The sequence below is a fragment of the Sylvia atricapilla genome, chromosome 1, assembly GCF_009819655.1.
Source record: "Sylvia atricapilla isolate bSylAtr1 chromosome 1, bSylAtr1.pri, whole genome shotgun sequence".
In the NCBI taxonomy this organism is placed as follows: domain Eukaryota; kingdom Metazoa; phylum Chordata; class Aves; order Passeriformes; family Sylviidae; genus Sylvia; species Sylvia atricapilla.
The window spans coordinates 28,897,527-28,912,945 of NC_089140.1; the positions used below are offsets into that span (position 1 = coordinate 28,897,527).

Here is a 15,419-nt window from a genome sequence, read left to right on the forward strand (position 1 = left end):
ACATCTTTCCCTGTGTATTTATAATTTTTATTCTGTTTATATTAATAATAATTTGTTTTATCTTCATACAAGCTGATTAGGTGTCATTGGGAGGGATCATTTCTTCAAAGTAGTGCCTTTCTACTAGCTTGCATCACCATGGATCTAGTGAGGTACCTGTACTAGCATGCTACCCCTATAGGCTGACCAGTGGGGAAAGTGATGTAGCAGACATCCAGGTGGCTCAGCACAGAGCTGTGCTCTGTCACAGCTGAGATGAAGGTGGATTTTAATAAGACAGGACAGGCTCAGCCAGGATGTCTCTGTTCTGTGTTCTCAGTACACAGTGTTCCAAGGAGCTTATCAGCACAGCACTGTGCAAATCGGGCTGGAGCCTTCCTGAGCTTAATGGACCCAATTGCATGATAGAAGAGCAGAGGTCTAAATACCATTTCAGAATCTAGTTGAGAATGGTCGGGTATATTAGAAGCCCCTGGCCATACCAGAGAACAGATACAGATACATATATAAAATCCCCTTGTGATATCCCTATCCTTCTGTTTCTCATGATCTTACCTGCTAAGCACGCAGCAGAGATACTAGTGAGTTTTACTCGCTTAAACTAAATTAATTTCACCCTGAATATTTATCTTTAAGCTTAAAAAAATGAAACTTTATGCTTCTTATATTCACTCATACTCATTTGTGCAATCAAGCATCTTGAAAGCACTGTCCAGCGGAGAGAAGTGACTCTGCAGTGTTTGCTCACCTGAACTATGCCATGAAAATTGTCTATGAAAGTGAAACAGACACACTACCAAACCAACATTATTTTTATGTAGTGATATTTGCACAGAAAAGTCACAATATGCTAACTAAACTACTTAATTACTTCCTATTTTATTCTTTTGCAGACAATCTGAAACTACCAAAGAGTATGATAGAATTCCTCTTGAATAAATTAAAGGTGTCATTAATTTGGATATATTTTCATTATAAAAGGTGTTTTTACAACATCATTAACATTTCATTTCTCCCGCAGGCTCTGTAAAGGCTGAATAAGACCCGAGAACATACCACTGGCTGTAAAAATTGAACATTTCTCACTCAGCAGCAGGAGAAATGGATATGTGATTTATATGAAAACAATAACTGCATTATAAATTATTTTATGTGGTATGTTCTGGGGTTTATGCATAAAAAATCTGCAAAACAAGCAGTTCAGAAAACAGTAAAATAATTTGAGGCTTTGTCAGGTACTTTTCCACTAAGATTGTTTGAGTCAATCACGTTTGCATTCTAAGATGATACCTCACGTTTCATTTCATAGTAAGTCCCCTGTCTGACTAGTTCCCCGACTGACGTGTGAGTTTTTTATCATAATGGAGTGAATATGATATAGTAATATTGCTACTGGGGCAGATATACCAGAATAAATAAAAGCAAAACCAAATTTTAAGATATGTGAAAGATTTTTAGATACGAGAAATTTTAAGATACAAGAAACAATATCAAGAAATACAGTCCCATTTTGGTTTCTTGGGAAGACAAATTTTCTTTAAAAATCAGAATTAACTGAAATCTAATCATATGCAAAAAAACCCCAAACCAAAATAAAACTCTAGCAAAATCTATAATCTGAGGCAAGGAGGAAACCTCCTGATTCTTTTACAGGGAATTCTTTATCCTATATTTGTAGAAAAGAAGAAGGCAGGGAAAAGCCTCAAAGTCAAAAACTGCTAGCAAATGAAAATGAAACTTTCATATGAAGATATTCTTCATGACCCATATGTAGATGAAGAGAGGTGGCTTGAGGAAAATTTGCATTTCTCCGGCATGTATTAAGGGACTCAGAGTTCTCAGGAGAATAAGGAACAGACAGAAAGGAAAGGACCTGAAAAAGTCCTGAGGACTTGCCACAGCACACTCTCTTTGCACATTTCATATCTCCTGACTTCTTCTACAGATTTTGTGAGGTAGCATTACTCAATACTGCCTACTCTTGACAGCAGGGACTGACTGCTAGAGCTATTTCACACTGCATACATATTTGAAAAAAATGTAAATACATTGGGTAATTTAGTGCAATGTTAATCTGCTGGCCACTCTAACTAACTGTTTATCAGTCTTACACTTCTGGAAAAGTCTAGCACCCTTGTAAGCTCTAAACAGACACAAGCCATATTCTCAGTACAATCCATGAAGATGGCTTGCTTATTCAAAGCAGAGCTAATTTCATTCCAAATAGTCTGGATGGCTGTGTCCCCTTGACAGTAGAGATATCAGACATCATTGCTCATGAGGAAGGCTTGCCAGGTCTCAGCTACTGTACCCACTCTGTTAGATTTGGTTCTGTTAATCCTTGTCAAAGTCTTGCTTGTATCTACAGAGAATTCAATCAAATATTGTATTTGTTTCACTTTGAGGTTACAACTTTAGTTGATGGGTTCATTCTAAACAAACTTCAGACAGCTGGAGAAGTTCAGCAAAAAAGAGAAATGCACATTTTTCTTCCTGAATCTGATTTGAACTGCTGCTCTTTTTTTTTTTTTTTTTTTTTTTTAAATCAGTATTTTAATTCTTGTGTATGTTTTGTTGACAGATATATGTCTGCTTTTGTTTGAACTGAAAATTTTATTGTCCAACAATTTTGCTTTTACTAATTTACATTTCGATTTTTTTTTCCTAAATATTATTCTTCAAAGCTCCAATAGATGTCACTATCAAAATATAAAAGAGAGCCGGTTGTGTAATGCAGTCAAAGAGAAACAGCAGGGAAGCCTCACTTGCTGGACTGCTTCAAATCCTGACATGAGAGCACAACTCATTAAGTTAGACATTGAAGAGAACAGCTGCCAGCCACAGAGTGGATGTCTTTTCATTCTTTAAACCCTCACCGTTAGATCAAAAATATCTAATAGTTTCACTGAACATGAAAGTAACACTGAACCTACTGGGTTTGGGCTAATAAGCAGTTTCCTGTTAGGTTTTTTGCTCTCTGCCCATTCAACTTCAAAAAAATGACCTATCTTTTCTTTAGCCCACTTTGCACATTACAGTGCTGTGTTTTACAAATGCTCGTTTTTCCTGTTGGTTTGGATCACATCTGGAGTAAGTCTGCTGTGAAGTTTTACTACTGCTTTTGGAATGACATGTCAAAACATGACAGCACTGCTTGAAATGAATGAGTAAAGCTTATGAGTAAAATGATTTCAGAACTATTTGCCCATACTACAGAAATCTAAGCTTTTGTACTGACCAAGAAGATACTTTGTTCTTTTATCTAACCCTTAAGTCTTTGGGAAAAAAATCCCACATGCTTTCTGTATGAATATTGAAATCTTTCATTATTCTGAACAATCTCATTACTTTACTGCTTGAAAGAGGAGGCAAATTCTATATCTCTACTATATGACGTTGAGACGGGTCTAATAGCTCTCCTGCCTTGGAAAACTATCTACTTTAAAAATTAAAACAGATTATTTATTTATTTTTAAATAAAAAAAAAAAATGTGTTGCCCCTTATTCTTGGGAACACACCTGGGAATGGGAGACTTTCCATCTTTGAAAAACCTTGTGGCTTTTTCTATAAATCTCTGCAAGCTTGTGTGGTGAATGTAATTTTGAACAAGTAGTAAAGTATTTTCACTAGTGCAAATTTCACAAGTTTGTCCTTGCATCAGGGCCCATCCTCAAACTAAAACTTACCACAAGATGTCAGTGCAAATAACTCCCACATTGGTGGCTCCACATGATTTGCTTGTGAACCTTGTTCCAGTTTGAAGTTATTTTGAGCAACAAATATGCCCCAAAAGTTTCTAGTCTATTTACAAGCAAATATCTGAAGGATGACAGAGAAGAATTGAATAATTTGTTGCAGGGTGACCTGTCGAGCCTAGATCCCCACTGTTTGTGTAGGAAGCCTTCTTGCTTTGTCTAGAATCGCAGACCTGTGCATTAATTTGAAGATGCAGACACCTGAACAATTCTGCTAAAGAGAAGTCTGTGGCTACAGTCTAGAGAACCTTTGTGTTAGAATACAAATGTCTTTGTGAAAAAAATTATGCGTGAAGGTACAGAATTTACGATGTGCTACTGCACTTGCCTTTTAAACCATGTTTTAAAACAATTTGGCTGAGCCACAGTTTAATGATCTTAGGATGTGAGGGAATTCAATGAGACAAAAAGAAAAAAACCAAACACAAAGGTCAGCACAGCTACCCAATTTATGTCAGCCAAAGATCAGGCTCTTTTTAGGGAAACACTGTAGGAATAAGACTAAGCTACTGCTTCTCTATCATCTACCAATTTTCATATTTTTTAATTCCAAGACCAGCTTTGATTTGGGATGATGGGAACCTCCAAAAGGTATAATAAGCATTGGGGCATGCTGGAGACCATGAAGTATGAGTGCACACTCTACAGGTTGCAAGGTTTCTTCCCATCAGAAATGATATAACCTGAGTACATATAATCTAAAATTAGCTCTTTGGGAACACAGCAACTGCCTTTTCCATTTGCTTTTTACCTGCTGTTTCTTGTGAGCAGTTATTCTTTCATCTCTTATTAATCTTCTCTGATGTGCTACTGACAGCAGGAAATTTATCTGTGAGACTCCCTTATGTTAGACTTAGTTCATTAGAGAAAAACAGATTCCAGGTACTCACACATGGTGTCTAAGCAGTTTACTTGAGTGACCACCTCCAGAGATTCTGTAAAATGGGAAGACAGAAAGCAGGCTCAAACTGTACAGGATTCCTCTTGACTCTTAAAATAATCTTCCATAGGTAACGCATTCATAGGGATGGTACTAAAGTCTTCAGCCTAGCTGGCTTTCCCCAACTGTGTGCCTCCCCTGTAGGAGGTGTAAGAAAGGCACTGAGATCCAGGTGAAGAACGGCAAAAGCAGCATTCCCCAATAGCAATTGCCATAGCATAGAAAATCATTAACAGGATTTTAATAATCAGATTTTCTCAAACATCTGGACTACAGGATTTTACCTATCCGATAGCAGTGAAGGGCCTTGAGGAGAAGCTGTATGAGGAGTGCCTGAGGTCACTTGGTCAGTTCAGCCTGGAGGAGACTGAGGGGACACCTCACTGCAGTTACACCTTCCTCATGAGGGGAAGAGGAGGGACAGAGACTGATCTCTTCTGTTTGGTGACCAGTAACAGGACCCAAGGGTCTGAAGCTTTGAGAGGGAAGGTTTCACTTGAACAGAAGAAAAAGTTTCTTCATCCAGAAGGAGAAGAACAGCCTCCCCAGGGAAGTGGTCACAGCACCAGCCTGACAGAGTTCCAGAAGCCTTTGGACAATACCCTTGGGCAAATAGTGGGACTTTGCAGTGCCATGAGCTGGCTCTTATGCTCTTTGTGGATCCCTTCCAATTGAGCATATTTTGTGAGTCTGTGATTCCATACTTGCTATAGAAACAAGGAAAATAAAATGTCAAATTCACAGTGATCACAACCATGAAAGGCTGAAAATTTTAGCAGGACTTTTAATGCATAGTTAAAAAATTAACATATCTTCTCCAGACAAGCAAATAAGAAACAGAAACCATGAAAGAAAAATATTTTTCAACATAATTTAACTCACTTCTCCTAAGAAGCTGTTTCCTAAGAGAACCAAATGTAAAAACAAAGCCATGTAGTGTCATTATTTTGCACCTTTTTAACCTTACTGTCTGCTGAATATATAGTCAGTAAAAACATGGAGGTTATGACTGCAGGTACCTAGAAATTACTGCAGTAACTAGAGATCAGTTACCTTTTGGAAAACACAAATCTTCATCTACATAGCCCATTCTGTCAGAGTTCAGACATAAATCTCTACATCTTATAAACCAAATGCATATCTGCTAACCAGACAAGCTCAGGCACTATTAATTCTGTTTCCCTGAGATCTCCTCAACAGGAAAATGGACCTTATAGCTGAATATTTTCCACAGAGTATATTTAGACTACATAACTACACTTTCCGTAAGTTCCAGAAATTCTTCCAGAAAAAACAAAAACATCCCAGCGCACGTTTTTTGGCAAATTTGACTGAACTCAGACTGCAACAGAACCAAAAAAAGCTGAATTGCTTTTACATATATTAATAGTATATTGATTAATCTTTTATAACCCTTTTTAAGACTTATCAGTCATCACTATTGTTTCCCTTTAAAACCTGACTAGAAGACATCTCCAATAATTTCTTCAACATACTTACAAAAATTAACTTCATAGCTACTACTATGGGTTACACTGCCTATAACTTTATTGTTTGGGAAATACTATCTAGAGGAAATATTACCTGAACTTTTGTTCATTCTGAAAATTCAAAATAAAGAAATTTTTTAAAATACTGGACTTCAGCATCCACTAAGCAAAAGTGGTTTCTGATGGTGATTCACAATCATTGTATACAGCTCTGTATATTCATTCTGCTAGAAGAAATTATTACAATAGAAAATGTACTAAACTGCCCTCTCTAGTGGATGCCTTTTTCACAGCTACAAAGTCTAGTGGACCTTGCTTAATTTCATTCTCTTGCATGCAAGTGCAATAGAATCTGACAGGACCATAAAGACTTGTGAATATATATCAAGTCCTCAAATGCACCAGCATACCATTTCATCCTTGTTATTTAAATATTGTTAGAAAAATTCCTGATATGTAGGAGAAGACCCATTTGCTTTGCACTTACCCAAGGCACAGTGAAACAGAGAAATTCCTAAAGAGGAAAAACCCAAAGAAAGCATAACAACAACAACCATCACCAAAAACAGGCCACGGGAACACTTAGTGGACCCTCTCCTCTGTCATATCTGTTCTTATTAAATTTCTATTTTGAATGACAGTGGCTTTGAGCTGTTCACTTCTGTGCCTGACAAGCTTGTAATTGTGACTGTCCCTGTGCCAGGGCACACCTCCCTGGCCAGCCCAGCAGAGACTGCTATTATCTGTGCTCCTTTCTTCCAAGTTTTGCTGCCCAAGTCCATCTATGGTTCCCTGCCTGGAAATGCTGAGGAAAGAAGACTGACCTTGATTAGGCTGCTTGACACGGTACAATGCCCATCTCTGCCAATGCTCTGATGTCTCTCAGCCACACTCCGAGAGGAGTTATTTTCCAAGCAGCTGCATGTCATCATTAAGAGGTGGCTAATTCCTCAGGAAAAATACCACAGGTTTCCATGAAGAGGTGCAAGGAGGAAGCCATTAGTGGAATACAGCAAGTCTTCACAGTCCTATAACACCCAGGATTATGTTAATTAAATTCCAATTCTACCACTGGGCTTTCTGGCAAGGAGAAAACCTGGGGAAAACAATTCTGAAGAATAATTCTCCTGTAGCACTAATCATTGATAATTGTTCTTCATTAATAAGGCCATTTGCACACATACTACAGTCCAATTATCAGGCATAACTAACTATAATAAAATACAAGCATGAGGCACTCACAGATTTTCTCATGAACAATAGGAATATTGTTAGCAAAGAAAAAAATGTATTCAAGTATATATCTTACTATTGGCCATGAAGTCACAAAGATATTTCTTTTAGAGCTATATTTCAGATAAAATAATATATAAAATAAAACCAAAGGTGATCTGACCTTCAATGACAGACTTTGTTCTCAGAATCTCAGAAACTTGCCTATAATTGCCTTTAATTTCTTTCACCAATCCCTGATCATCAGGCTTTCCTCTGTTAGACATCACTGTGAAATCTAGTTTATGGTCACAGATAGAAAACTGGGAATATGTGAGGTTTTACAAAAATAAGTACATTGGTACATACCTACACTGCTGCATTATATAACACTTCACCTTCCCTCAAAGTTTTTTTTTTTTTTTTTCACTGTGATTAAAAGAAGAGCAAAAATAAAATCTTTGCCTTCAGAATGATTAAAGGTAGTGAGTCAGCCATGAGTCATGAACAGAGAGAAGGTAAAGGGCTGTTGGATCTGAAATCACAAACACTGCTACGTGAGGCAAAAGAGTAATGCCATTATCTTCAAATAATAGGCTCATGACCTCAATGCAGACAGACAGGAGCAAAAGACATGATCACACTGAGTAAGTTAATAAGCTATTCTTTGATCTAAAAATTGTAGTTCAATTGTCTTACTGTATTTTTCTTTTCTGGTAAACATCAATAATTGTAATTTATGTGCTGATAAGTACTTACATTCAAGGTTTGTGGGAAAAAATGTAAGTAGCAGAAAACACTATACATTTCACAGTATTTAAAATGTTCCATGATTTTTTTTATTAATTTAATCTCTTTTTGATCAAATGTTGATATTACTGGCTCTCTGTCTCTGTCACATTAAAATCAGCAGGTCAGAAAATGATCCACAAAAACTGTAGTGGTACAACCTGGAGCAAAGAGACAGTGACAGCTAAAGCATGGTGCTGAAGGGAAAAAACGTAACTACAAGGAATTAATAACAAGGAAACAGGAGAGGTAGTAGAAACTGGGAGAAGGACAGTGCCATGTTACTGGAATGCAAATAGAAAATGAATCATTAGAGGAAACTAGGCAAATACAAGTGAAATAAATATAACAGTAAGAATGTATGAGCAGTGTATTGTGTTATCAGAATATTAAAAGATATCAGCCTGTTGACTGATAGGAACAGTGAAGAAAGTAGCACCTTTAAGTAAGCATTGGCTCTCATCAAATAAAAAAATAAAAATATTAAGTAAAATAAAATAACAAAGTAAAATATTTGTGGATATGAAATATACCGCTATGCACCTCCACACATAACAAACCAAAGGCAAGAAAGGAGAGGATACTTTATGAAGATGAATAAGCACCAGAGAGAGAAAGAGAAAAATGGGGAGAAAGAATAAAGGAGGAAGCAGTAAAAATATAGCAAGGGGTGGGGTGGAGAGAATTCATTTTGTATCACTTTTCTGTGCCAAACCATAAACACAAGGACACTCAGCAGTTCATTCTTACTCAATGTTTCCACATCTTTCTGCTGTTTTCCATAGGTGGGGCAAAAAAGACAAAGAATGGAGCCAAGCTTTCCATTGGCCTTGATATTAATATGGAAGTGCTTCTCCAGCATGTGAGACATCTTGTTTTTGCTTTACATTTGTGGTTTGTACCTGAGTTTCAAATGTGGCATTTTAATACTTGTCTTATCTATAGAAGGAGAATATCCTGAAGTCCATAATACACCTCTTGTTTGCTTCGCCCTATCTGCTGGGGCTGGAAGGCAACAGGGCACAGGGTGGCGAGGTCTGTGTTTGCTGAGAGCTACTGAGGGTCAGGGCCCCTCAGAAAGCCGGCTTCTGGCCTGCTTTGTTTGAATTCCAAACTGAATTGCTGGTCACACACCAGCAGGGAACCAGGAAATCCAGCAAAACTCTCCTTATAGGCACTGTATATGTCTGTGCCAAAAACAGAGTTTCTTTGGAAAAAGGGTAGACCAAGAATAGTTCTTTCCCATTCAGCATTAGCGATCCCAAGTGCTTACAAACCATGAGTCAAGCCTCATGTAATCACTAGGGTGTTTTAAAGGGAAAATGTTTTAAAATATTACCAATTAAAATCCTGTTTGCCTTTTAGATTTTGAACTTTCTATAGGTCTTGTTTTCAGCAGGCAAAATATTTCTTCACACAATTTGAGGAGCCAGAGTTTTAAGAAAAACTTCAACTATAGGCCACATAGGTTACATAACAGGCAATGCTTTGAGTATTCTCTGAGAGTTACTATTGTTCTTGATGAACTACATCGCTAAACTTTGGCTTTTTTTGTTATAAAGAGCAAATAAGAAAAAATCCAAACATTTCTTACCTTTAGTGTCATGCAGTTTAGTAGTTTTTTATCACATTACATAAATTCTGAAAGCTCACAGACATAAAAAAGCTGTAAAAAGCTTTAAAATATCTGATCAACTACCTCCCTCAGGTAATGGTTTAAGTAATGATGGCCTTAATCCTGCAAATCTGAGAGAAATCTGAAGACAACAAAGACAAGAGAGTCCTTTATATCTAGTAAGTGTTGGTTACAGCTTTGTCAGCATTTATCCAACAAAGTGCTCTGATTTCATTATATCAGAAAGCATACGATCTTAGCCACTCTCAGGAATAAGCAATTGTGCAACTCTGTTACTTTTGATCAATGCACCTCACCAGAGTTTGAGTTCCAGTAAACATTGCATCACTTGTTTTCATACAGGGAATGCTCTGCCCTGATCCTGAGGTCAGGAAGCTTTTGGGTGACTTGAATGGTGCAGGGCCAGGTCTCAAGTGACAGAGGATTCAGCTGCTTACTTCTGGGTTTTCAGTAACTTGATACTGCTGTGTACATAGCCCAGGAAAGGCCATGTGTTGGGATGTGACATTACAACAGTTGATAGGAGCAGGGGAATTGCTTTTTAACAGTCTTGATGAAAAAAAGTTCTGTTTTTCCACATTTTTCTCCTAAGGTGTATCACTGGAGAGTTTAATAACAAACAAGACCAAAAGGAAATCTTACGCAATAGTGCAAATTACAAATGTTATTTATGAAGTTTCACCCTTGGACATGTGAGGTTAGGCTGTTAGTCTCTAGAATATTTGTCTTTCTAGAGACTTACAAGAGTGGCTTACCAAAAGATAGATACTCACATAATATCTATTAGTTCTGCATTGACATTTTTGTTCACTACTGTCCTCACATAATTCACCTTACTTCACTTGATCCCATACGATTGTTCAGACCACAAAACATGGTCAAGTTCCAAAGAAATAAGTAATGGAATATTGCAAAACTGAGGGGAGAAGGCTTATCAAAATATCATGCTAGCAATAAGCATTGTTTGTAGTTTGCATTAAATAGAGTTAACTGTATTATATATATTAACTGCACATAATTCATTTCAGTTGCCAACTAGTCTCCAAAGTCTCCTGATTACTCCCACCCAGACAGCTTTGGGATGATTATTTCACTCTTTGTAGTGAATATGAAGACAACACAAACTAGATACAGAAGTGGTGTAAGGTGCCAAAAATACAAAATAATTTATATTTTAAAATATTTGTGACAAGCAAGTTGAAAGGGTAGTTACACACAGCTACTGAAAGAATGGTACAAATGTGTTACTAAGAGCTTGTCCCTGAAACTCTGTTCTCCGAGAATGGCAAATCCTAGCTTTCACTTTGTAGCCAAAGGATTGCTTACACATACCCAGGTGATGTTGTTGTAAAGCACATAAGTCTTGGACACCCACCATGAGTCTGTTCAAGCCTTCAGCCGAAGGAGATGTTCTCAGACTCCACTGATCAGCATGCAATGGAAGAATGTTGTTCCTCTGCTGCATCTTGCTTTCAAACAACCTATACACAATGGCAAGTCCCCAGAAGCAGAAAACTGGGATCAAAAAATCCTTGGAAAAGTGGAAATTTGTTTGGCTTCTGCTTTAAAGACTAGGTTGTCCTCATCAGACATATTTTATACTTGCCCTTGAAATCACATTCATTTCCTCTTGTAAATACATGACATTCATTAGGACAATAAAATTAATTTAATTTAACTTAATTCTTCATTGTTACCTCCCCAAAACTGCCAGTTTTCAAATGCAGAAAATGTTAATTTTTTGTCCTGTTCCTGTCTCTTTAAAGGATCTATTTTGATAAGGAAACTGACTTTCACTATGATTCTTCATTATGTCATATTAAACTGAACATGTCACCATTACAAATTTGGAGAATATGGGTGCAGTAACTCACAGGGCCACGTAAGAAGTTTGTACTTCTGGAATCAGATTCTTTTATTTTAAAAAAAGATATATTAAATAACCTATCATTAAGGTTCCTTGCAATCCAAGAATTTAGATGATACAATTTTACAATTTTAAGATGGTACTATCACTAGACATTGCACCAACTTTATATAAATAACATTATTGTGTTTCTGAAAATTTATTGGAAAGATCCCGTCCCATAGACAGTGGCATCTGTTACAGCTAGAGAATGAAAATATGGGTTAATTAAAAGTAGGCTGTCTTAATCTGAGATGTCTGTTAGACTGCCATTAACATCTTTAAGGAAAATGGGTAAAAAAACAGAACACAAACTCATTTTTAAATCCAGGTATTATTCCTAGTTTGAAGCATCTAAGACAGACTCCATTTTTTAGCAACTTGACTTCAAGTACTCCTAAAAGGCTTGGAGCCAAAAAAAAAAAAATGTTGGATGAGTGTGAGGAAAGAAAAACAACCTAGATCCAGTATTTTTGCCAGTCCTGCTGTTTGGAGACTCCCTCTACCATTTGTATTTAATTTTCCTATCTTAGTACACACCATCTTTCCAACAGCTTCTGAAAGACAAGACGTGCATCTCCCCTGACATCACCCAGCAGGAAATTACCAGAAATTAAGGGCTCGGCCCTGCAAATATTTTGTCACGTGTCAGTGGGATATCCATGTGTAAATCCTGGTTTGATCACTACCTAAAGTTGGTAACGCAGGTGTATTCTGTAAATAACTCAGCCTAAACTGCATGTCTGCATTACACAACACATACATCAGCCAATTTTATTGAAGATGTTTCAACTCATACTAGGCCAAGTTATTTTATCATGCTGTTTTTAATCATTTGCTTGCCTCAACTACTCGTCTTCATGTAACTGTATGTTATGAACACTGAATTGGGCATGACATGGAGATTCTGGTGTAATTCAATCGTTACAGAAAAAAATGACATTCACATATGTTTATGTTTAGCCTCAATAAGAAGACAGTCAATCACTTTATACCAGGTTACATCAGATATGATTTTAATTATTCCTCTTGTGCAAAATACTTTTCACATATTATTACAAACAAAATCACTGCAAAAATGAAATTAGTTTTACATGGTTTCTAAGAATTTTTAATCCTATGAATGTAAAAATCTATGTTGTGAATGAATACTTGATTTAAATTGGGAAGAAATGAATTATTTCTTTAAAAATCAAACAAAAATGGATACGCTCCCTTAAGAATCTTTCAAAACTTCATAAAAAAATCACAAATCTCTCATATCATAAGCGAACTGATTGCAATTCAGCATGATTCATGGTTGATTAATTCCAAGGAACTTAGAAGGTTATTGTAAAGTGCTGTTTCCGTATTTAAGGTGATGTTAGATCTGCTCTTTCAGTGGTGTTTATCTTTGAATGAAGTGATCCGCTTCATAATTTGGATTCCCCAGAACGCAGCACTGAGGGAGAACAAGACCTACAACACAAAATTTACAATGAGAATGAGAAACATTATATGAGGTTTGTTTTTTTTTTGTTTGGTTGGGGTTTTTTTTAGCTCTTTTGATCTGTAAACATAATGAATGGGTGAAAACAGAGATCTTGAGAAAAAAAAAACCCGAGAATTTTAGGCATACTGATAAACGCACATTAGAAAAATATGCTTGCTTTCTTTTACTACTCTTTATCATGGACATTCCTGTTGAATTTTGACAAATGATCTGAAGAATGCTGACACTGTAAGTTGCATGATAGGGTAAGAATACCCTTAAACAGGATCTATAGCAAAAGAAGTGTTCGAACTGCAATACAATGCATAAGTACTTATCCCTAAACTGCTGTTTAGGATGAGGTATAGATTGAAAATAACTTAAAAGTGCAATACTGTTTATCTTGCAACTTTATTTTTATTATTTGGTGAATTTATTGAGAGATCTATTTTGTTTTTCCTAAAGTATTTGCTGAAAACTGCATTAGGATGAGTAGGAAAGATTTCAGAGTAAAGTCTAAATTAGGTAATAGTTCTTTCTAGAACCCAGAATGAAGCAAGATAAAATGTATAGGCACACTAGTGCATGTGATATCTCATATTTAAAATTTTCTGAAAGAAACATTAGTCTTCCACACAGAAAAAATTCTCTAACTTGGAAAACCACAAAATTAAGAGAGTTGCTATTGGTTACTGAAGTAAGTGGATTTTTTTTCTGTGAGTGAAACGAAACATTTTTTTTATACTGGAAGATATTTTAATAATGTTATTTTTTGCTTGTTAAAAGAAATAGAAAATTTTGACAAGAAACTTTTGAGTCAGGTTGTAATAAGTCTTTTTTCAGGTCAATCTGCAATCTAAGGGTGCTGACTAGGAGAGCTCTAATTTTAACATTAACATAATTTAACATTTAGCATTTAATAATGCATGGACCAAAGGTCTACTTCTGTCTTTATCTACGCAGTCACTCACTGAAGCACATAGGATCAGAATGTCCAACATAAATAATAAATTACAATAATACCCAAAAGGTACTAATTTTTCACTCTGTGAAGGCTGTGTCTGCTCTGATTTCTCAGAATCTTTTTGGGACAGGTACAGGCTTAATGCAATGCGTATGTTACATGTATCTTATCCATGCTTAGTAGCACAAGATGAAAATAGCACAACACAGGAGTAAGTAAAATTCAAATAAAATGAAATTAAAATTCCCAAATTCTTATTCAATTTTTATGAATTTCAATTCTTTTATTGAAGGCTTTAATTCTATCTGAGCAAGGGTAGACTGTCTACTGTGCTTAAAACCTCTGATGATGCTGCTGGTGCTGTACTTGTGATCCCGTTTGTAGGAAAGACTCAAAGTGCTCACCAAAAGATTTTTTTAAGAGTTTTAGACTTCAGGTATGAAAGATTTAATGTCTTTTTTTTTTTTTTTTTTTTTTTTTTTTTTTTTTTTTTTTTTTTTTTTTAAATCACAAACACCCTGTAAAGCTGTATAACTCTATTTTTACAACTATGGAAAGCAAAGTCTTTTTAAGCAGCACTGCAGTCACACACTGCATGTTTTGTGAGATTTTTCTATGCTGATATGTTCTGCAGAAGAAATCTAAATACAAATCACTGTCTGTATTTCTGATCTGGCTGTTATGCAGCTGAGATGAGTGTAAGTTGTGACATAATAAAACGATGACTTACATACAACATGCTCTTACTGTGGAAAAATTCTTTGTCGTGCTATCTCTAGAAACAGAACTTAGCCACTTGTCATAATTACTTCTTTGACACATTAATAAACTTCTTTCATCCCTCACCTCAGAAAGATCACTCCTATTCCTGGAAGATGCATTAAATATAGAACTATTTCATTTTCAGAGAAGCACATTTAAGCACATTTAATGACTGAGGTGCAGGGCATTCGTAGGGGATTAATGACTGTTGGGAGATGATGATGATCACCTGAAGAAGCACAGCCATGGGCCATTAAGCCCCAGGAAATGTCCTCAGCTAAAGATGGTTATTGCTATTATAGCCTGAAAATGAACAAAATATCTCAGGTGAATTTCTCTTTTTTTAAATGAAGTGATGCAGTTTCTTCTTTCTTAATTAAATTTTTTACTGTGAATTTCCTAAAGCATGCAATCAACCCTTGTGGGAGAGTATTTAGAATTGCAGTTATTATATCAGAATGGAAAATCACATACTGCATACTGTGGATCTGCA

At 36.1% G+C, this 15,419-nt stretch overlaps 1 protein-coding gene across 1 annotated transcript in view; it reads right to left on the bottom strand.

The window, feature by feature from the left end:
• Positions 1 to 12,489: 12,489 nt before the first annotated feature.
• AGMO (alkylglycerol monooxygenase) overlaps positions 12,490 to 15,419 on the bottom strand; it is a 187,002-nt gene continuing 184,072 nt past the window's right edge. Inside the window, 1 exon segment of the mRNA XM_066318219.1 lies at positions 12,490 to 13,187. Coding sequence (XP_066174316.1) covers positions 13,107 to 13,187 — 81 coding nt within the window. The 3' untranslated portion in view covers positions 12,490 to 13,106.